Source organism: Neolamprologus brichardi, chromosome 9 (assembly GCF_056152115.1).
Source record: "Neolamprologus brichardi isolate AB-2024 chromosome 9, ASM5615211v1, whole genome shotgun sequence".
Classification (NCBI taxonomy): Eukaryota; Metazoa; Chordata; class Actinopteri; order Cichliformes; family Cichlidae; genus Neolamprologus; species Neolamprologus brichardi.
In genome coordinates, this window is record NC_142112.1 from 4,220,828 (window position 1) to 4,244,611 (window position 23,784).

Consider the following 23,784-nt stretch of genomic DNA (forward strand, 5'->3'; position numbering starts at 1 on the left):
TCCTGGGAGGGGAGGGGGGACCCAAACATGTATGCATAGATCAACTAATGCACTGACAGCAGGCTGAGCGATAATGGAGGACAGACGCGGCACAAAAACAAGCACCATATCCACAAAGCTCTGAAAACAACCAATGAACAGCCTTAGTGCATCAAATGGCGACCAGAAACTTCAACGTCTTCATTAATAAATAAAACAATCCTACATTTGTGTTAGCGACGAACTGATCTCATTTATTTTGTACTGACAACTTAATTGCTTAAATAAATGTTACATATGGAACCCAAAGAAGAGGTGGGAATCATTTTTGTCAAACATTTAAAATTCTAATATTAAAATGTGTCAAAGCTCATCAACTGCTTTCAACTGTAGCCAGCTAGCTGCTTGGAGCAAGAACAGCAATAGTGCTGAAGACATTCAACAGAAATGTGGGAACAGCCTACTCTGATTATTTATAACCAAGTTTGTTTTACAAGGCAACTCGTGCTGCTTGTGCCGAGGCAGTTAGGCTGCCAATGGCTGCTCAGAAGGCTTCAGCTAATGTTAGCTAAACAGAAAACTAGATTATAACCTTATCTAAGTCGTTAGCGCTCCGGAGGAATATTACACTAGCAGCTAGACTCAGCATTAGTTACTCTACGCTGTGCTGACTAATGTGGGCAGCAGTTTGCTTGCAGGGACAGTAAAGACTGATGTGAAAAGTGAAGCCAGTGCCTTAAACACGCAGTATTTTCAGTGGCCATCAGGGGGCGACCACTACGGTTATCGAGTTGTGACGTGTGACAGATTCTCCTCACCTGCCAGTTCCAGGCCCGGAAACAAACATCGCTAACCAGTGGGTGATATCACAGTGGGTGATATCACAGTGGGTGGGCCCATTGTGTACACCGTCTATGCCACAGGGTAAGTTGTAGTTATCAGCTAAAACATAAAGGAACAGCGACAAATTCCATTATGAACTAAAAACAGAGATTAGAAAAATCTTAGATCCTCCTTAAAAACTCTTAACATTGGGTTATGAATTAAGCCACCTTTAATTACACTTATATTCTACATGATCAACAATTAATTGATGTACTCTCAACCACTTTGGGGCTCCATATTCACACCTTGTCTTCTTTAATGTGTCACAAAAACCTCAGGAGAATATTTATCGCTTTAAATCTGCTGTTCTGCTTTTCCACATCAAAATAACTCTAAAGTCCACCTTAAAATATTCAGAAATCAAAACTATAGATCTTTTCAATTGATTCAGTTGAATCCAGAAAGCGTCAGGTGTCGTCCGAAGGGCCCGAGGCAACACTTCTGCTGCTCGACCACATTTGGGCAACACACGGTAGCTAAAGTTGGCCAAACGTGAACATGTTTACAGCAGTCAGAGAGAAAAGGATGTTTCCCAATAATGCAAGAGGCCTAAACTTTAATACTAATTAATGCAAAAATGTTGGAGGGGGCTTGGATATGAACTACACTGAACATGTTTGCCTTTCTGCCAGCACGTCTCAGTTTGATGCACACTCTGGACGCTAAAAGGAAAAAGCTACTAAAGTTTAAGGTTTTTTAAAGAGAAAAATAAATAAATCAGAGCAACATGGGGAGGACCGAACATGCTGCCTGGAACAGAACTGGTCTGACTCATTACCTGCAATCTCAGTTTTATTTCTACAGATGTCGCTTCAACTTCTCCACTGTTAGCCATAAAAATTGGTTTTACACAAAATGCTGATTCGTTTGCCAATTCATGCAGATTTCAAATGAACACCAATAAAACGTGAACGTGTATCCGGTGCAGAATGTCGTAGTGGCTCCTGCTTCTCTATAGTGCATCTGACTAAATAAAACAACTTTTAAAAAAATGGAAAACAATAAGAAAATTAAATTACAAAGCAGCAGCAATTACCCTTCAACTAAAAACACACCAAGTGGCAAAAATGCGTGAGATCCGTCCACTCTGAATCAGGCTCCTCTTTAAACATACATTCAAAAACCTTACAGCAAAATTGAAAACAAAATCCATCTTTGATTCGTAGTCTTTGAAAACTGCTGTACAATAAAATCGAACAGTTAAGAAAAGGCATAAATACGCTCTCTCTTACAAAGAAGTGTTTACGAAGCTCCCAGTCGAGACCGAAGGCTCCACTTAATGTTAAAACTAAATATCCTCAAAATAGCTCTCACTTCCTAAGAATTAATAAGTTAATCATTTCCGACCCTCAGTGCAAAAATACCAAAAACCAACTGAAAGGGGGTGGGGCTTCGAGTCACGTGGACAGTTTGCGTGTGCAATGAGTAATCCCCACGGGATGAAGGTCTTTTTCCAGGCACGAGTACTCCGGCTTTGTCCACGGCGCCCTTGGCAGGTCGGTCCTGTTCAGAGGATGTGGTGGCGAACACAGAAGCTTAATCACGCAGCTCACAAACAGCTCCCGGGGAAGAGGCTGCCGCCATGGAAACGAGGTCGCAGGAACTTCCTCCATCCTCCTCGTGTCCTTCAGTCGGCGTTGTCAGGGCCGTCTGAGATGTGGGACGGTGCGTACTTTAACCGGAACCCACCTGTGACACAAACACACAAACATCAGCTCGCAGTGCTTCGTCACGACTACGTGACTCGTCAGGACCAACAGCGTTCAGTGATGCACGTCTGCTGAAGAACAAACAGGCCCGCGCTTCAGGTTTGTGTTAAGACTGGTTCGACAAACCCACACACACTTATTCTGTGCGCTACATTACTCTACCTGTGAGGAAGGACGACTGCAACTGTTTCCAAACACGTTCACCTGTTTAAACCCATCACAGCCATGAAGTGTGAGCTGGTAATACTGAAGATTATAGATTTGTACCAACACAGCGTAAATGTGCAACACTACAGGAAGCTGTGCGGGCAGCATCACCTGCCAAGACTGCAGACACACTAATGCAGAAGAACACAGCAGCGCTGATGGCAAAACAGGAGGATGGACGCGTGTCACAGAAAACAACGTTAAATGTTTTCACTGCACAACAGCATCACTGCAGCGCACGAGCATTTCAAACCCCGGCCCCCTGGAGCTGTGACGCCAACTCTGAGTGGGTCCATGATGATCCCTTTTATTTATTTCACTTGTGTTTTGATGGTCCTGTTGGGTAACGGTAAAAATACATTTGATCATTTTTAAATTCATGTGTTTGAGTCATTAGTTTTCTGTGGGAAGACACAACGAGGCGATATTCATAAGAGAACATGAGGTTTACCCACAGGAAGTGGAGGTTAGCAGTGTTGGTCAAGTTACTTGAAAAAATTAATCAGTAACTAATTACTGATTACTTCCCCCAAAAAGTAATCCCGTTACTTTACTGATTACTTATTTTCAAAAGTAATTAATTACTTAGTTACTTTTTAAAAACACGATTTACAACCTGAATAGGTGATAAAGTGATAGATCTTTCAGCCCAATTCTACTTTTTCTGCATAATCATCATACAAAATGTAATCAGATGGAAAAGTCTCTTTTTAAAACTTGTTTTATTAGTTTTAATCTTTTAACTTTATGCATCAAGCAAAAATTTAATTATCTGCAACATTCTCTGACTGGAAGAAATTAGTTTAACATTTAAACCTATTTTCTGCACATTCCAGCACATAAAATAAAATATTTTTTGTGTGTTTACACTCAGTCTTTCAAATAGATGCAAGTAAAACACAGCAGAAAATAAATAAAGTCAAAGACTAGCGGTCCTGTTGCTCTATTTTCACCTGTAAAGCAGGAGTGGGGTAGGCGGAGGGTTACCCTGGTGCAGGTGTGCAGCGGTCAGTGGAAGAATCCGCGAGTTTCTCTGTGAGTTTCCCATTACGTCGTAGCTACTCGGTGCTTGCTCTGAAGTTTAGGGGTTTTTTTCGCTGTAAAAAGAAGTTTTCTTCCCACGCACAACGGACACTAATGTTTTTGTCACTTTTTATGGAATCAAACTCAAAGTAAGGTCAGTACTTCCACGCTTTAAACGCTGCACGCTCATACTCTCTCTGCACTCGATATATGATCCATTGTTGATCTGCACACAGCTGTTGTCACGAACGTCGCACTCGCTTACGTCACTGTCATGAGACATTCTCGCAAAAAATCACGGTTTTAGTAACACAGTAACGCAGCGTTCCTACAGGAAAGTAACGGTAATCTAATTACTGTTTTTGCAATAGTAATCCCTTACTTTACTCGTTACCTGAAAAAAGTAATCAGATTACAGTAACACTTTACAAATAACTCTCTGGAGGTTAGTCGACTACCAAAATAATCTTTAGTTGCCATCAGCCTGTCCTAACCAAACCGTTTCTGTGGAAACGTCGAGAAAAAGTGCCTCGTTTGTGTTAACGCATTCAAAATACCTTCAGAAAACCTGACCTTTGATCTTGAGGTCAAGGTCACTGAGATTTGAACTTGGACCCACAGAATCAGTGAGAAATCCCACACCACCTCATTCTCGTACACAAACTTTGGCGTCCATCAGCCTTTTATGGCTGATAACTGTACTTGTTTGTATTCAGCTATTACGTTCATCTTAACGTAGGAGGTGACACTGCGCTGTTTCACACACTTGTAGGGTCTGCACACATGCTGCATCTCACTACGATAATGTGACCGACGCAGATTCTTCTGACTGTGTCTGAAAGCACATGTGGTGACCATGCACAGCTGAGTAAAGACAGTTAGTGTTGGGTGTAGCTGTTACCTTGCTGTGTGGAGTCAATGGAGGGCTGGTTGCATTCGTGAGCAAAGTGGCCGCTCACACCGCAGTTATAACAGGACACGTTCCCGTTCTTCTTATTAATGCCACCTCCCCCCAACAGAGAGGGGGGCAGCATGCCCAGGGGAGGGTACACGTGCTGGTAGACATGGTGGCAGAACGAAGTGTTTGGAGCCATCGGCTGCTGGAGGCTGTAGCTGGCGGCGGCTACCACTGCTGTAGCCTGCGTGGCCAGCATGTGCGACGGTACCTCTGCATGACTTTGGGCGTGAGTGTTAAGGTAAGGGGACGGATGTGCTGGAGCGGCACCGGGGAAGTAAGGGGGCAGGGAGGTGGGCCCGTTGGCCTGGTGAGGAGGGTGAGGCTGGGTGAGGTAGCTGCTATTGCACAGGCTTGTGATCTGGAAGAGCGGCGGAGGAACACTGAACATCTGGTGCGCTGCTGCCATCTGGTGGCCGGGGAAGAATAAAGGCGTCTGACCCGAGGCGACGCTCACGCTGCTGCTTCGGCTGCCGCAGTTATTGTGACAGCCACACGTCCCGCAGCCCATCGGCAGCTGCTGCTGCGCTGCTGCTGGCTGCTGGAGAGTGAGGGGGCTGCCGGGAGCCACCGGGGTGCTTCCAGTGGAAGCGCTGCTGTTACTGTAGGATGTCGAGTCGCTGTGCGCCGTGCTGTGTGTAAGTGCTGGGCTGGAGCTCGGGGCAGGTCCAGGGGTGTGCGTGGGCACAGCTGGTGGAACAGCAGCTTGTACTTGTCCAGGCGATGGAGCAGGGGGGGGCAGGGTGTAGGGAGAAGGCAGGGCAGACGGTAAGCCTGGGCGCTTGCTCTGCGATGTCTCCACATGTGGTAGAGAAGAGGCCAGGCCCGGGCTGAGGTTGGCGGGGTCTTGGCAGGTTAGTATTGGAGAAGACATGACGCTGACGGGTCTGATTGGACCCTGGTGTGAAACCTGCGGTGCAGCAGGTGAAGATCCCGGCGCTCCGTCAGCGCCGCCCTGGCTGTGCGACAACGCCGTTTTGAAGCCCTGGATCAAGGGCTGCATAGCAGACGTTCCTGCAGGATGCAGTCCAGTAGGAATCCCAAAGGTTTGGACAACATCCCTCTTCTCCAGGTCGTCCACAATTCCAGAGACGGCTGGAGGCAGTGTGGGCATCGGAATCATTAGCGGCCCCGATGAGGGCTTTCCCTCTGGAACCATGCTCTGGCTGGGAAGTGAACCCAATGGGAGCCCAGCGTCCGCAGCTCCGTTGGGGAGTATGTAGCTCACATTATGCATGAAGGAAATATGGGGGAAGTCTGCTCTCCCCTCCAGGCTGCTAAAGGAGGCGTCCGCCAGCACAGCAGGATCAGTCTGTCCGGTGAAGAACATGTCAGAGCCTGGTCCTTTACAGAGGTCGTCACAGGGGCTGTCTGTATCTGACAGAGGACGCCAGTGTCAGTGCTTATCTTTACAGCGGCTTCATTTAGAAGAAGGGCGTGTGATAGTTCTACCTTTGTTGTGTTCATCCTCACTCTCCAGGCTCTCTGGTCCTCGGTGCTGTGGGCTGGACGGCGAGCTGCAGCTTTCTGACGATGAACCGCCATCTGCAACAACAATGTGTCAAACAAAAGCGTCCATCTACTGTGTATACAACACGAGACACAGCATGATTGTTAACGTGTCCTTTACGATAAGACGAGATTTACTGACGAGTTTATTAAACTAGTGACTGAGACTCTGCTTCAGCTGCGATTCATGAGGAACTCCAGCCTATAAGAGACGTGTTATTATTAGTCGTTTACTGTCTACTAATACCATCCATGCAGCAACCGCTAGCACCATGTCACATGATAACACAGAAACATTATTAGGCAACATAAAGGTGTTACATCGCAGTATCATTGCTATAGCAATACCATGTGTTTACATTCCCGGTCACATGTCAGAGGGACAGCCTCTGATACAGTGTTGCCAACTCAGTAAGGAAAACAGCTATTGGCTGTGCTAAAAGTCGCTAAATGAGGTCATCACCTAATTTGCATAACCTGTCATGCTTATGTTTAAAACAAACACCCTAAATGCATTTAGAATATATTTAGAACTACAAATGAAATTCTTTTAAAAATTATTGTTTTTACTGTGGTAAAAAACAGCTTTTACCAGTTGTGTCAGATTTCCAAAGCAAAGCCGCTCCTTCCTTTAAAGGACCTTGAAAAGCTTATCTACTCATTTATCACATCCAGATTGGACGACTGTAACTCCCTCTACTCGGGCCTCCAACACTCCTCTCTTCAGTTAATTCAAAATGCAGCTGTGCGTCTTTTAACAGCTACGAGAATCCATGAACACATCACTCCAATTTTAGCCAAACTACATTGTTAAATATCGAATAGATTTTAAAATTCTTTTGTTCACTTTTAATATTCTGAATAATTTAGCGCCCAGCTATCTCTCTGAACTACTCCACTCATACAATCCCAACAGAGCGCTTAGATCGTCCAATCACAGGCTCCTAGCACAACCTAGGACTCGAATGAAGTCGAGAGGTGACCGGGCCTTTGCATCCGTGGCGCCCAGACTCTGGAATAACCTCCCTGTTCATATTCGTACAGCTGAGTCGATCCAGTCTTTTAAATCACGTCTTAAAACTTATTTTTTTACTTTGGCTTTTGATTCTGTCTAGTTGGCTGGTCCAGCTTGTTGTGTTGTTACCTATTGTTTGTTGTCCTCTTTTATTGTTTGTTTTAATTGTCTCATGCTTTTACTGACTGAAGCACTTTGGTCAACACTGTTGTTTTAATATGTGCTATATAAATAAATTTTGAATTGATTTTTAATGTCATGATTCCAGCCCACCTCCTTCATCCAGGCTTGGTGCCGGCAAAAGTGACCTGAAACAGGCCCTCTGGCTGAGTTACTGTGTGTTTGTGTTTAAGTTGTTTTAAACCTTCTGATGCACAAACAGTAAAACAAGAACTGACTGCGTTACAGTGAGTGCGGGAGCAGCGGCTTCGCTCATGCGTGACTCATTTGCAGTTTGGGCGTGTAGGGGTCAGCATCTCCCGCTCTGACTGCAGCTGTGGGCGACCGCTACGTGAGAATGATCCGCCGCCTGTGAGCGCTTTGGCACGGGCGGCTTGTTGAGAGGAACAGCGATACGTGCTTTCACGTCAAAAAGTGGTCATAAGTCTGACTAATAACACCAACAAAAGTCGCTTTTTAGAAAAGAAAAAAGGAAAAAAGGTCGCTAAGTTAGCAACACTGCTCAGCTTATAGGAGCTGCTTCAAAAGCACCGTCCTGTTGAAGTGCACCGCCTCCTGCTACAGACGCTTACCTTTCCTCGGGGCTGCCACCAAACACCCGTTGGACACAAAGGACTTGCACTTCACCTTCTCTCTGAAAACAGAGAGCAGAGCATTCATGTTAACACAGATGCAGTACACTGTACACTAACGCAGACTCAAACGTGTCACACAGGGAAACATGGAGCCTCTTCGAGCTCGTGGAGCAGACATACCCTTCTGTGGGCGGCACTCTGCTCTTGGCTTTGGTGGACGGGTGGCTCCTCTTGTCTGCGTCCTGGTGCTGTAAGAAAGCGAGGAGTCGTTAACATGCAGCTCACAGCTCCTCTGGAATCACTCAATTTGCCATTAATCACGTTCAGCTGTTCAGCTAACAGCGTATTAGGGGATCCCTACCAATTTACACAAACACTACACAGAGCTGGAGCATGAGTTAAAACAACAACAACAAAGAAAGAAAAACAACCCAGTGTAACACCAGTTTACACTGAGGAGTCAGTCCCATCCAGGGCTCTGAAATAAATTGGTTATGAGTGAGATGAAGAATGTGCTTTGTCAGCAGACTGTCCTCCACCTCTCAGTGTTTGAGCATGTTAGCGAGATAGCACAGAGCACTCCCCTTCACGTGGCACGTCCAATCAGAGACACAGGAGCAGCTGGGTTAATGCAATCATCGCGGCCTTCAAACGTCTGCAGCCCGTAATGATTAACAGTGAAATCACTTTGAACTCCTGAGCTTTACTCACAGGACTGAACCTGCTGCAGCGATGAGCTCACCTGCTGCACAAAAGGAGCAGATTGCAGCACAGCGAGCTGCCGTTTCTACAACACGGTGCCAGTGTTAGCAATCACATGACTGCTGTGTGTCTCAGTGGCACGCTCGAGTACTGCTGAGCACGAGTAAGAGCTTCTTTAATCGAAACATGTTTCTGTACACGCGAGACAAAGACGGACTGGGACATAACCCGACCTGCTCGGCTTCCTGGCTGCTTCGTGGCGCGCAGCTCTTCTTCCTCCTCTCTGCAGGCCCATTGAGCTCTGCGGCGTGTCCTCCCCTGCGAGGGTCCACCTGGGAGCCTTTGGCAGCCGACAGCCCGCTGAGAGGAACACGTGCTTTTGGTTAATATGTTTTTTCTGCTTCACTAACAGTTTTTTCAATTCTGGAGACAAAAATAGCGGCGAAGCAGAGATGATACTCACAGCTGGCACGGACTCTTGGACCCGTGCTTTTTCTTGTGTCCCTGTAGATACGACTCTGGATTTCACAGGGTTTAAAAAAGAAAAAGTCAGTGATGGAGGCGCTGATCCAACTCATTGTTCATTACAATCCACACATTATTACCCATCAAATGACACATGTGAGCTTGAGCACAACTAGGGTGAAGCACAGTGTGCACGTTTGATTACATCCTGACAAAGGAGAAGTGATTCATGTGTACTGTTAGCTGCAGGACCAAAGATCAACAAAGACCCATCTCTGTGTCTGTATGATAAATGGCTTTAAAAATTAAAAATCAAACTGTTCTTTGGAGAAAGCAAATCGTCCAGGATTAACAAGCTTTATATAAAGTCTGAGCAGGACGTGCTGCCTGCTGCCCGTGGCACATGATGGGGCAAATATAGCTGTGAAATATGAGGATTTGAAACAGACTCAGCTTTTCCGACTGACCTCCAAAAATAAACACTAGTAAGACTCGGGCAGCAGGCCCGGTTAGCGGGCCGTGCCTTTGTTTTGTCAGTGCCCACAATCAGCGATTTACACAAACTTCCATGCACCTCTCCCCTCATCATGCTGCACTTCCACCACTATCATAGAAAAACACCCCCCTTCTCACCTTCCTCCTGACTGGAGGCATCGGAGCAGTCTCCCTGGTAGGCTGTGCCCAGCTGACAGTTGCCTGTTCAAAAACAAAAACACAGAAAAGGTGAAAACCCAGGAATTAAAGCACAAGTGATGAAGGAAAACCACTTTGTTCCATATGTCTGATCACTCAAGACCAAAAAAATCTGTAGCATTTTATTACTTTCATTACAAAAGCATATAGTTAGGGCTGGACCAGGTGACCCTGAATCCTCCCTTAGTTATGCTGCAATAGACGTAGGCTGCCGGGGATTCCCATGATGCATTGAGTTTTTCCTTTCCAGTCACCTTTCTCACTCACTATGTATTAACAGACCTCTCTGTATTGAATCATATCTGTTATTAATCTCTGTCTCTCTTCCACAGCATGTCTTTATCCTGTCTTCCTTCTCTCGCCCCAACCAATCACAGCAGATGGCCCCGCCCCTCCCTGAGCCTGGTTCTGCTGGAGGTTTCTTCCTGTTAAAAGGGAGTTTTTCCTTCCCACTGTCGCCAAAGTGCTGCTCATAGGGGGTCATATGATTGTTGGGTTTTTCCCTGTATCTATGAAGCGCCTTGAGGCGACTTTTGTTGTGATTTGGCGCTATATAAATAACATTGAATTGAATTGAATTACATAAATAAAGAAAATGAACTAAACAGGAAGCCAGAGAGGTTCAAAATATAAAAACAATAAATACAACATTACACAAAATAGTTCTTGTTGCTTTCTCCGGCTATTGTAAGGCTGCATACATGAACCTGAACTGTGAGTGCGCTCCCTCACAAAGGACCAGAGGACATGTTGGTGGACGTGCGTGTTTCAGAGAGGAGGTGAGACCACTGACTCTTCTGCAGGATGATGCTGCAGCTTAGTAATTAACAGTTGACCTTTCAGACAATTGCATGATCTAACACAGGGGTGGGCAATCTCAGTCCTCGAGGGCCGGTGTCCCTGCAGGTTTTAGATCTCACTTTGGGTCAACACACCTGAATCACATGATTGGTTCATTACCAGCCTCTGGAGAACTTCAGGACATGTTGAGGAGCTAATTTAGCCATTTAAACCAGCTGTGTTGGATTAAGGACACATCTAAAACCTGCAGGGCCCTCGAGGCCTGGAGTTGCCCCGCCCCTGATCTAACATGAATATCCTCTAAGTATCTTGGCCTTATACTCACATCTGCTACAAGTAGGTTTAGCAGCGTAACTGGAATCACAGTTGAAGAAGCTGCAGACCTTTCTGGTCTGCCTGAACAGCGGCGGCGCAGACAGGAACCTCTCTCTACAGGTGAGAACAGAGACAACACGAGTGAAAGGTTGTTCATTAACAAACAAAAACCCTAAATTTAGACTTCAGAATGACACCATTACTCTGCATGCACAGGATGGAGCTGACAATATATCAGTTACATGATCATAAAGGCTTGAAGAATTCACAGAAATATCCATGTTCTTCTGCTTATCAATTTCAGATTTGTGGGAGTGTATGGATCCAGCAGGGTGAGAGGCTGGGTACAGTCTGTACCAGGGTTAACACAGTCACACTAATCACTGTGTGCCCCGTTCTCATAATGATCGTACCAACCCCCCAGTCCATAAACATTTAACCTGTCGTGCACTGTGCATAACTGTAGCCAACAGTGAAGCAAAAAGCTTCGCTCCAGCACTAGTTAAGCCTCGCCTCATACAAGATGAGACACAAGACAAAAGTCTGAAAGTGGGCTGGACTCTGGATGCAAACAAAAACAGTAGATAGGTTTCAGTTTCCCCGCTCACTCCACAGTCTCACTTCACACTAAATGAAACTGGTGGAGAGGCCACACCCACTGTGTGTGTGTGTGTGTGTGTGTTATCAGAAATGAAAGGAAAAAACCCTCTGTGGGTTGACTATCCATTCAACCAGCCCCGTTTAGCCTGCCTGACATGTATTACAGGGACACAGGGTCAGACCCATTTGACAGGTTATCATGTTTAGCTGTGCTTTCTAGGTCAAGGGCCCCCGCTCCTTTTTCCACCCTGCAGTACTGGTATGACGGGGGTGACGGTGTTCCAAACACAGCCCCGAGTCATGTGTTAGTTTGTCCTGCTGGTTTGTAGCAGCAGCAACAATAACCGACACACAGCACACTGATGGAAACGAAGGTACTTAAAATCCCGACGGAGCTGCTTGTTCAGAGCTATTTTAATCTCAAGCTTTCAAAATAACACAGCGATGGTTAGCTAATTGTTTTTGTTTAGATTTTAAACTGGCTGTATTGATGTATAAAGAAAAGACAGACGATGCTGTTCGATTTGCAAAATAGTGTGAAACAGGAGGATTACAGTCTGACACTAACAGGCCCTTTGGTTTCTCAGGCTGCCCTCCTCATCACATTGTGACTACATCTTAATCTCTGGTGACATTTTCCCTCCACACATGCACGCACACACCTGAGATAAATAACCGCAGGACACTGAGAATCTCCTCCGACGTTCCTTCACTGACCTGCTGTCGTTCAAGTCTACTGAGCGCCTCAAAATGCCACAAAGCTTCTTACTTGTTTTCAAAGTAAACCGTGGCGCAGTGAGGAGTAGGAATGCATGTCGGATTTTTTACACACAGGAAATGATGCTGAACAACGTCTTTGGGTAAAGCAAGACAGATGTTGACCTCTTATCCTTGGAGAACTCAGAATAACAGAACAAAATGACCACAGTCGCGACTGCGGCAAGTCCTCGGCCAAAGCTGCAGTCCACAATGTTTCCATGTGATCAGATATGTGAATGGCAGAAAACGCCGAACAAGATGGAGCCGAAACAAGTTATTTTAACACAAGCTCGCCACAGAAATGCTCAACAAAAACAAATATTCCTCATCAGAAACCGGCTCATCTAGCCAGAGATCAAAAGGAGAATTTGTCCCGCAGCTTTTTAAGATTGCAGGTGAACAAGTGGGTTAAATGTAAATTACCTGAGGTTCTTCTCCACCTCCCTGCTCTCATACTGGCCCCCCTGGTTCAAAAGACTCAAGATGCTCTTCTCAAAAGACTCCGTACACTGATCCTTAGGAAGCTGCAGAGAAAAAGAGGGAATGTGAACAACAGGTGGGATGCACAGAAGCATTGACCTCGACTTCCTTTTTGTGCTAAATAAGCAGCTTTGGGTTCAGTGGCGTGGACTGAAGCTGTATTACCATAATGTATATACGATGGTACATCCTGATCACCTGTGCACAGATTAGCTTCGTACAGGACGACCAATAAACTTTAGTGAAACCTCCCACTGTGAAAATGCTTCTTTTTTAAAAACTGGCCAAACATTTGAAATTGGCATCTGGACTCATGCAGCTGTTACTGATGGAGGTAAGACCAATCAGAAAGTGGTTCGATTGCCAATGACAACTGCTCCACAGTATCCTCAGCAAGTTTCCCTGGATACAACCAGAGCTGGTGTGCAGATGTTACACAAGAAAAACATTTATAAGTGCTTGAAGTACAAACTGCTGAGAGTGTAGAAATAATCAGTAATTACCAGTGTATCAGTCTATTTCCTATTTACTATTAACACTGCTGTCACTTTGTTCTGCTGATGTGTCTGCTGAAGTTCTGACAGTGAGCCAGCACGACCCTGAAATTCAAGTAGCTAAATTAACTGTGCTGATTAAATGTGTTACCTACAGCTTCGTCCATTTGCCACAACGTCTTTGCATCATTTACAACAAAACGGACCTAGTTGTAGGGGTGGGGGAAAAATGGATACTGTGTAGCATGGTGATATTTTGTTTGCTAATAATGTATGGATACAGGGACAGCAGAAATCGATATTTTGTTACAAAAAAGGTTTTTGTGCTCTGACTTCAGAGCATGTTGATCCTTTTTCTGAGCAAGAATCCTGACATTCCTTCACTGTCCAAATGTGTTTAATAAACATGACAGTTTACTTATTTTAATTTAAGACATGTTTTATTTTAATTAAGTTTAAAACTTTTTTATTTAATGTAAAATTATATTTTGTTTTAATTTACTTTCAAATTCTTCAGTTGCTGAAGGGGCTGCATAGTTTTCATAAACTGCATAGTTCAGAATAGCTATAATTGTACCAGATGGTTGATTCAGTTAAGTTGGACTAGACTGTAATACAAACCGTTCAGTTTGTCAACAATCAAACTGAAATGAGAGAAAGACTGAGTGTGAGACTTTGATATTAGAGAAAATGAATATTGATAAAGTTTACCTTTATGTACAGAATCTGAATATCGCAAAATATTTTTAAAAATTGCAATAATATCGTATCGTGGGATGTATGGTGATTCCCACCTCTACCTAGTTGCACATGTCACAGTGACACACTCAGACTGAAACCTCTGTACAATCAGAAAACTGTCTTAATTATATATCTTTAAAAAAAAAAAAAACAGTTCAACAGATAAAGGAATATAACACAACACTGAAAGTTCCTTTACATATACTCTTCTGATGTAATATTACTGCTGTGATTACCTTCAGGAGGAAGTTCTCCAGCTCAAAATGGGTTTTGGTCACTTTGCTGAAAGAGGAGTCGGACCACTTCACCTGAAACAGCAGCAGGACATCACTGCAAAGCCACACGTGCCAAAAACACCTCACAGAAGGACTGCACTAGACGTTTACCGCACAGTAACGGCGTAAAGACACCCAAGCAGGGCAACGATACTGAATCAAAAGTGATCAACCTGTGAGCATAAGTGGAAAAAACAAACAAACCATTCAAATAAAACAAGAAAAAACTAAACTTGTGTTAAAAGGAAGATTGGATTACTCTCCTGCTAAGAAATCGAGGTGTGACATCTTTTCTAATCTCAGGAGTTGCTCATGTCAAAAGTTAAAGTTCTGTTCATGAGTGCGCTACAAAGATACGTGTCTGTGTCTTATGCATCAGCAGCTCCAAACAGAGCTGCTGGCTTTACTGTCAAAGCTTAGAAAAGCCAACAGGACAGTTAGGCTCTTCTCCAATTGTTTAATGATTTCTCTGCACATAAACAATCAGGTTACTTTGTTCTATAAAGATCTAAACAGACTTCTCAAGGGATGAAGTCACCAGCTGTGACACTGACACGCCATGCACCACTGAAAATGGGATTTTTCTGAGCGCAGCAGCCAAGTAGGTCAAACAAAGTAAAGGAAATACAGGAAACTATCTGGGCGTTATAATGGGCACATAACTGTGTGTGACAATAGGGGCACATGTAAAAGCTGCAGTTTTCTTGCATGATCAAGTTCACAGCTGCGGGTGTTGGTGGCAGAGCAGAAAGCTTCTGTACGTGTTACTGAGCAGGTACACGAAGAATGAGGAGCCTTAACTTTCTGTCACTGTGTCACATGTGGTGAATATAAGGGCAAACATACTCGTTCAGACCCGCCTGAGAAGCATGGCAGGCAGCAAGTTAGCAAAACAACCAATGACCCTTTGCCTGTACACACGTGTATTTGGAAAAAAAAGCATTTTGGGCTCCAACGACAGGAAAAAGACAATTTATTGCAATAACAGACTTCTTATTTTGAACTGTCAATCATGCAAAGCTACTCAAAGGTCAACAGTAAAAATTCAGATTTGAACTTAACATCACAGCTCATCTTTGACTTGATCTGAAGCGGTGCCCGAGTGTGCGTGTGCGCGGTTACCTACCTCAAAATTGTATTCCTTGTCCGTTCTCTTCCGACAGATGCCCCTAAGCACAATTCCCTCGATATGCACGGCTGCACAAACACAGAGGACACACTAATGATATCGTTTTTCCATAAAAACAGCAACATAGCTAATACCGTCAGACACAGTAGTACAGGTCTACTGAAAGCCTGCTGAATTATTTAAGCCCATACAATATCAGGGTCACTTCAGCACCTGCCATGAATAAATCAGCAAGTAGAGAAAAATGTGTATTGGCTTCTCTGCGGCTGTACAAAGTGCCAACATAACAAAAACCATTAGTGCCTTAGAAATGATTACAGCAAAGAAAAAGAAACTGACTCAGGGCACATATCAAAGCTGCCAAGACCTCAGTTGCACCTGCAGCAGATAATATCCATCGTGTTCAGTATGTGCATCCTTTCTATTCACCTTCTCTCTGTGTTGTCCTGCGGCTGGACCGTCGGCTCTGGCAAGGTGGATGGGAGGCTGGACACTCTCCTAGCCCAAGCCCTTGAGAGGGCAGGTAATCTCCCTTCTGGCCCATCAGCTCCTGGAAAACAAACACTCAAAGTTAGAAACATGCTAATTCACTGCAAGCTGAGCTCTACTTAGAAAGTACTGCATTTCACAAGAGTCACGGTTACCAAAGTTTGATCAACACCACCAGTGGTTTGTTTTACTTTTCCCACAATACACAGCTGGAGATCAATGAAGGGATCTGAAAATTGGAATACTATCCCGGGATCTCTGATATAGATGGACCTATCCGATATTACGTATCGGTCCGATACTGACGTAAATTACTGGATCGGATATCAGAGAGAAATAAAAAATGTAATCTGATCCATTAAATATCAAAAAAGCACCTCACAAAACTTGCAACATGGCGTAACTCGGCTCATAACCGTAGCACGTCGGAGCAGTGTGCCTCACGTGATAGAGCGGCTGTGTGTATTTGTAGCCTCCTACCAAACCAGCATTTCATCTCCGAGGAAGTTTTCCCAGAGAAGTAAAACAAGTGTGTAAGTTCATCTCTGAATGTTTGTAAAGCATTCCAGCGTTAAGCTTAACAACAGATATATGGAGCGACTGCCTCTCTCTCTCCTGCTGCTTCAATGTGAAACTGATCAATGATCTCTTCTTTGTTTTTGGTCCACTTCTCACCAGAAAGAGGAAACCAGCGGCTGAACAACAGCAGCACGTTTAAGCTTGATCAGCTGTTGTTAGAATTTATTTAATATTACTTTCTACACCAGGATCTTTTTCTACAGCTGACGGCTGTAACTGTGCAGGGGCGGATCTAGCAACGTTTAGCCAGGGGGGCCGATAGGGCATGAACAGGGAGAAGGGGGCACAAAGACATACTTTTCTTTCTTATTCTCATTTAAAATGTCGAGCTTTTAATAAATAATTATCTGAATCTTACACCCAAAGTTTTAATCTGGTGTAACAACTCTTTAAAACACCGGAATAGGGAGGATGGAGCAGGTTTAAGTTTATTAGATTGATCAGTGTTGCTGAACTATGAAATATTTTGGGTGCAGTGTATTTATTTTTTTTTTAATTTTTATTTAATTTAATTTTATTTTTTTTTATTTATTTATTTATTTTTTTTTTTTTACATACAGATATAACAGAATAGCTTTAGCGGGGTTTTTTTTAACGTCAGTATGAACTTATACAAAAAGCAGCAAGATATTAAAAATTAAAAAATTAAAAATCAGTTTTATTGATTAAAAAATTGCACTATATTGGAGTCATATCGGTATCGGCAGATTTCCAAATTTATGGTATCGGACATAAAAAAGTGATATCGTGCCATCTCTAATCTCTGAGTACATTTTTCAGCTTTTTCTACGGAGTGTAAGACTAATTGCAGTGACTTTATAATTCACTTCTGACACAAAATGAAATCAATGGCCCAAAGCAAATATTAGTCTGTGATAAATTACAAGCCAACAGGAAACATGAACCCACAGAAATGCTGAGCAAAGAAAGAGAAAAAAGCACATGCATACATAATACAAATAGTACAGAAAAGAGCAAAGCTACAGCATCCGTCTGTGGCTACAAGAAGGCCAAGCAAAGCACAACATTGTGTCAGTCACAAGGGATGAAACAGAGATGATGTATGCATAACAAAACCCCAGAACCCTCCATTTGTTTCAAACCATTCACTTTCTCTATGTGTTTGCCCACATTTGACAGTGGCACAGTCCAGAGACTATTCTTTAAAAAGGGCACGAGTGATTTTATTAAGAGCAGTGCATCTTCATCAGGCAGGGTTCTGGCTCACAATGACTTCATCCCGGGACTCGTGGAACAGAAAGCCTTCAAGTCAGAGATACAGACACGTATGCTGCTACTAGCATAATGTGACTGGGCTGGAAACTAAGAAAGTCTCATGACCAAACAACTCACACTTTGTTCCATTAAGTATCTTACATAGAGAATAGCGACTGCTATTTCCTGCTACATATCCCCCACGTGTGTGCATTAGGCAGCAACATGCAAACTCAGATCCTTTAGAGTGGCAGACCAAAACGAGTGAGGGGTTTCTCATGAGGCAGTGGGAAGTTCTCCCCCTTCAGTGGCTACAGAAGAGCTTTGCATTCTTCACATGACTTCAGGTTAGTTAACTGAGGTTTTGTTCATTCATAAAATAAAGCTGAAACAATCGTTTAATAGATAAAACTATTAAACCGTTTTCTCAATACGGGCCGATGTTATTATGCCCTCCTGTACGCTTCAACAGAGCCTGTGGTTTGAACTTTATCCACTTATAACACAAACCTGTGGAACCAGGTTTAATGACTGAAATCAACAGTTTGTACCTAATTGGAATCAAATGAACTAACAACTGCTGTTTGGAGACAAGAGGGACCACCATGTTTACACAGAGCTACAGGACGCTCACATCAAGAATAGGGCTGCCACAAACGATTATTTTGATAGTCGACTAGTCACCGATTATTTGACTAATCAGATCATCATCCATTGGACGTAAAACGTACAGCTTATTGCACCAGCAGCATCTGCTCTTATATAACTATCATTAGCTTACAGCTTTGTGTTTAAGGTCTGTGCTAACTAACAATAAAGACAAGATGATAGTTTAATAAATTTTAATGAAATCTGCAGATTGTTTCGGTGAAGTTTAGTAAACTCCTTGCTATCTAAAATATAACAGGACACCGGAGTAAATTCTCGAGCATCTCACACTTCTGATAATCAGCTGTCTGCTTGACGTTTATTCAGCTGTGTAAAAACTATAACTTTAATCTCAGCCAAACCGATTTACTCAGGAACAAATAAAATACTAAAAAAGCCAAACAATAACATTTTTAAGTTATCTAAGTGACTTATATATCATGTTTAACCTGAGTAGTGAAAGACGGCGGGGGGTTTGAAAACGATTTGCCGGGAGTCCGGTGTTCTCACGGCTCTAGTTAGCCTAGCCCCCGGCTAGCTATCGAGCTAGTGGCTAACAGACGTCTCCGAAAACGTCGGAGCGCTTTTGAAAATATGTGGTGTCTTGATAAACTGAGCAGATATTTGAGGTTTACACAGCTACATTCTCACCTGAAAATATGTTAAACCATTATTTTGTGACCCAGAAAGAATAATAAGAGTAATATTAAAACTAACTAGCTGCCGCCATTGTTGGAAACTGAGCTGGGCTGCGCTATGAATTCTGGGACACAGCTTCTTCTTCTTCGGGGTTTAACGGCAGCTGGCATCCTTGTACATGCAGTGCTGCCATCTTCTGTTTCAGTCCGTTATTACACTCTTAAATCCTGCTACTTATTCCTGTGTCTTTCAGGATCTTACAAAGCTTCAAACGACGCATCGACTATTAAATCAGTCGTCGACGATTTTGATAGTCGACGTAATCGTGACTAGTCGACTAATCGTGGCAGCCCTAATCAAGAAACAGCTAAATACTACAGAAATTATATTAATATTTCAGTTTCAGCCACTGGGGAGCAAACTGAATCCTGTTAAACAAAGCAGGCTTACTGAGTTGCTTGGATCCTCTTATAGAACAGAGAAATCACTGAAATCTTAAACACAGACTGGTGAGGAAAGGTAAGAAAAGAGTGGATATCACAGTAAACCTGCTTATAAAAAAATAATATTCAGGTAGACAAAATGTCCTGGCTTTGTATGCAACTTTGTGATGCATTTCTATGTTATATCTTTGAATTATATTAACAAATCTGGAAGCAGATTAGACGAAACAAAAAGCAGCCAGTTTAGTTTAAAGGATTCAGTCATAAATGGTGTTGATAACAGCCCAAGGAGGTATGCTAAAAAAGCTATACATTGATAACTCAATATACTTAATATTAATGTCATGAAGGAATCACTTAACTTGGCTGGGTTATAATGACACCTTATCCACTTTATAGGAGGTTGTGTTCAGGGGTGAGATTTAAAAACCCAATGAAAAGAAAAAACAAAATATTTTTTGCAATTTTTGTTGCCAATAGATGGAGGAAAACAGATCAAAGGAGCAGGGGTCCTTTGATGAACACTTCACACTGCATCTCTGCTGCTCCCACTCATATGTCAGTGTCTGGTATTGTATACAGTGTCATCAGGTCCCCGGCAATAATGTGTCAAAAATGTAGTGCTGCTTGCAGGTACATTAGCATTACATTGGCAGTGCCAGTAATGGGAACCTTCTTTCCTTTAGGATTAACATCCACACTGCTCCATGTGAAATGCTTTGGACAAGTGGTTTTACGTGACCTACCACAGGCATCAGCAGAGAACTACTGAGCAGATATACCCTCAAATCAGACATGGGGTTTTAGATCCAAGCCCTTTTCACCAGAAAAAGTAACCAAAGATGAAAGCTGAAATCTTTAAAAATGATTTTTAAAAAAATACTTCAATGCAGTTTAAGCCTGACATTTGAACCATACTTCCCCAGGTGAAAGCTTTCTGCATCTTTCTTTTAACACGCAATTCTTACAGTTAACACTACTCATCTTATCTGGCCTGGAAAGACACGGCTGATAAGATTATGAGATACACTTGCAGGGAGTCCATTTCCAACTCGTGCTTTTGATTTTTATATATATATATATATATATATATATATATATATATATATATATATATTCTAAAGCGTTTTTAAAAATGACACCAAAACATGTTACCAATCCCACCTTTCATAGAAAATTAAGACCACAGCAGCTAAAAGGAGTTTTTTGATGGATGGATGGATATTCAGCTGTGTGGTTGGGTGATTGTTGGGAGATCGGCTCTTTATCAAACACCTGCTACAGCACAGAGCCGCTTGGAAAGCGGTCTGTTTGAGAATTAGTGCTGTGAGAGGAGCGCTTGGCATTGCATCTGAATATAGCTTTAATAAGGGCACCACTTACCCTCCAATAAGCTTGTTAGCGACTTACACTGTAAATGGCGGTTAGACAGATGATGGTAACCCATACAGTTAAACAGCAGGCTACAAAACAGCTCCGAGCGTGTAACAGCTGCCCAAACTGTAGCTAGCAGCAGGGTAGCCGGCTGGCTTTCATGTTAGTGATAGCATAGTATAATGGCAGCTAATGCTAGCAGGATGTTTGCTCTGAGCATACTCTACCAATATGTGACATTATTTTCGTGTTACGTAGTTTGAAATACATGTATCTAACGCTTTTCCCCACTTTAACCAATTCTGCTGAAGAACACATTTTAAAGTTGGGCGAGTTTAACAAGCTAGCTTAGGATTTAGATGGGCTAAAGTTGGTTTGTTGCTCATTACCGTTGCTTGGACGTTTAATCTACGCTGGCGTTGACGCTTTCCCTCCTCCATAGAAAGCTCTATTTTGTCGAGCAGTTCCCGAACAACTTGGCGTTGGTGGAAGTGGAAGGCTGGGTGCAGGGACGCCATAGTAAAAAGCAGCGCAATCTGCTCCAGAGGTCCTCCGGCTGTGTCGTTTGCAGAGAAGCCGCAGTCTTCTTCTGAACCTCCGTACATACTGTCGGCCTGACACGGCGAGTGAACGTGAGAGTCCCTAAATGGAGGGAGGGGGCAGTCGTAATTTCTGCAGAACAAGGCCGGGTTGACATGGCTGAGTATCCGAAAGAGTATTCCAGCACATTCCCTGCTGTCAGACCCGAGGAGGGACAGGCAGACTAGGAGTTTAGACCTGATCACTGGGTCAACCACGTCCGTTAACACTCCCAAATCGCTCGGACTATTTGCTCGAAACTCAAAGTCCCGTAAAACATGGTAATCTTTTCTAGCGAGATCCTCCAAGTAAGATCCTAAAAAACGGAGCTCCAGGGGTTGGCACATATGCAACAGCCCGCACATGAACTCGATACGCTTAGCAGGGTTTAGGTGCAGGCCGAACCACTCAAAGACGCTCTCCTTGTCCAGTTGTGCTGGATGCACCGGAGGTCTGGGCGAGTCCCCCAGCTTGTCATACGCCACGGAGGAAGATGCCGCCCCGAGAACATGTTGGTGCTTCGGCCGATCCAATGAATCGTTCTTAGCCGTTTGGTTACCTCCTTCCTCGCCCGTTTTCGTCGGTAGCTTCATTTTCAGCATTATCAGAGCTACGAGAGAGCCTTTAAAGTGTAGACGACGGACCAATATACATTACTGACAACCTAACACCGCCTCGTAATACTGATCAAGAACCGAATATCCGTCGTTTTACCGTGTTATTACTGTTAGCTAAGCATCTGACGCGGCGCCACTACAGAAGCCCTTTTCACGAAGTTACAGTCTTCTTCTACTCTGTATTAACGGCAGTGTGGCAACTACTGTTAGCTCATTGCTGCCACCGCGCGACTGGTGTTGGAGTTACAGTGGCACAATGAAATACAGTACTTGAAAAACTCAAATGTAAAATTTAATTACAGGCCTGTAATTTTACTGTAATAGGCCTACTCTAATGCAAAACAGCGTATTCTGCTACTTAATTTTGTTTGGAGAGATTTAGTGTAGTGCATGAAACACTAAACTAAATCGAGGGCCAGAAAAAGATGCTTCGTGGGCACAGCCGACATACACATCACCCATTTTTAGTGATCTCAGCAATAGTTCTCCACTACAGGTCACTGCATGGGCTCAAGAAAACTTCCAGAAATCACTGTCTGTGAACAGTTTGCTGTGCCATCCTCAAATCCATGGTTAAAGCTTTATGATGCAAAAAAGAAGCCACACATATACATGAAACACAACTATCTTCTCTGGGTCAAACAAGAACTGAAGCAAAGTGAGAAACTGCTCTGTGGTGAAACGAACCAACATTAGAAATTATTTTTGTAAAACATGGAGGCTGATGATTAGTTTCTAAATCCCACTTACTGATGAAACCTTATTGAACTTTATTGAAGTGCTGAAAACAAGACTTCATTAAACCACTTCTATTTAAAATATAGGATTACCTCACATTTAAAATTGATCAGAAATCAAAAGGATAAGTTTATTTTAATTGATCTGTATCTGTCCAAATGTGTTCCAATCCCTATGTTAGTGGCAAAATATGCTAAAAGGTTAAAATTTCCTGGACAGATTTTCCAGTTTAAAGCAAAGATCACGAGCCATCAGCACTGTTCATTGAGGCAAGACTGCCCTCTGGAGGAAACATCTGGAAATTACAAGAGTGGCAGTAACTACCAGCAGCACAAAAGTGTGACAGTGGCATCCATGTAACTAATGCTGTATGTTGAATCTTGAACTTCAAGCTCATTAATAATGTGTTCGGTATATATATATATTAACATATTATTTTTTTTTACTGCTGTGCTCATATGAATACACATAAATAAAACAAACAAACAAATGATACTACAAAAAATTATGTCAACTATTATAAACAGCCTCCACTTTGCACTGTTCACAATTTTATTTTTATTTTTGAGTAATAATGGGCTGAGATTACAGAGAGACAACACATTAGTTTCTCTCAGAAACATGTTAAACATAATTCTACCTTTTTATTGAGCAAAGCTAACCTCAACCTTCCCCGCTCTGCTGTTGGCTCTGTTACACACAGTTGAGTCTTTTGCTTCAGCTTAATTTTTAAGTACAGTACATGTATCCCAATGTTATTGTAGAAAACTATGCTAAAATCAGAGTTTTCCCATGGGTTGATCTGTGAGGAGCAAACGGAGTGTAACGTGTCATTTCCGTTTGTCAGTGACCGCGACTTTATCGCAGTGATTCAACATGAGCCGCAGCTGCTTTTTCATCTCTCTCTGCAGAGCTTCTGTAACCCTTTAATCAAACTCATCTCCTGTACAGCTGCAGAAAACGGCGTGCTGT

At 43.2% G+C, this 23,784-nt stretch overlaps 1 protein-coding gene across 1 annotated transcript; it reads right to left on the minus strand.

Moving 5' to 3' along the window:
- Nucleotides 1-1,643: 1,643 nt before the first annotated feature.
- zcchc2 (zinc finger, CCHC domain containing 2) lies at nt 1,644-22,233 on the minus strand. Its single transcript, XM_087845834.1, has 14 exons — nt 21,268-22,233; nt 15,921-16,041; nt 15,489-15,559; nt 14,324-14,395; nt 12,796-12,896; nt 11,024-11,127; nt 9,838-9,900; nt 9,203-9,257; nt 8,973-9,099; nt 8,218-8,285; nt 8,035-8,096; nt 6,211-6,303; nt 4,705-6,135; nt 1,644-2,553 (listed from the first exon to the last, which is right to left on the minus strand). Exons 1-14 carry the CDS (start codon nt 22,057-22,059, stop codon nt 2,492-2,494), a joined length of 3,222 nt encoding a protein of 1,073 aa, XP_087701960.1. The 5' UTR covers nt 22,060-22,233; the 3' UTR covers nt 1,644-2,491.
- Between the last annotated feature and the right edge of the window lie 1,551 nt (nt 22,234-23,784).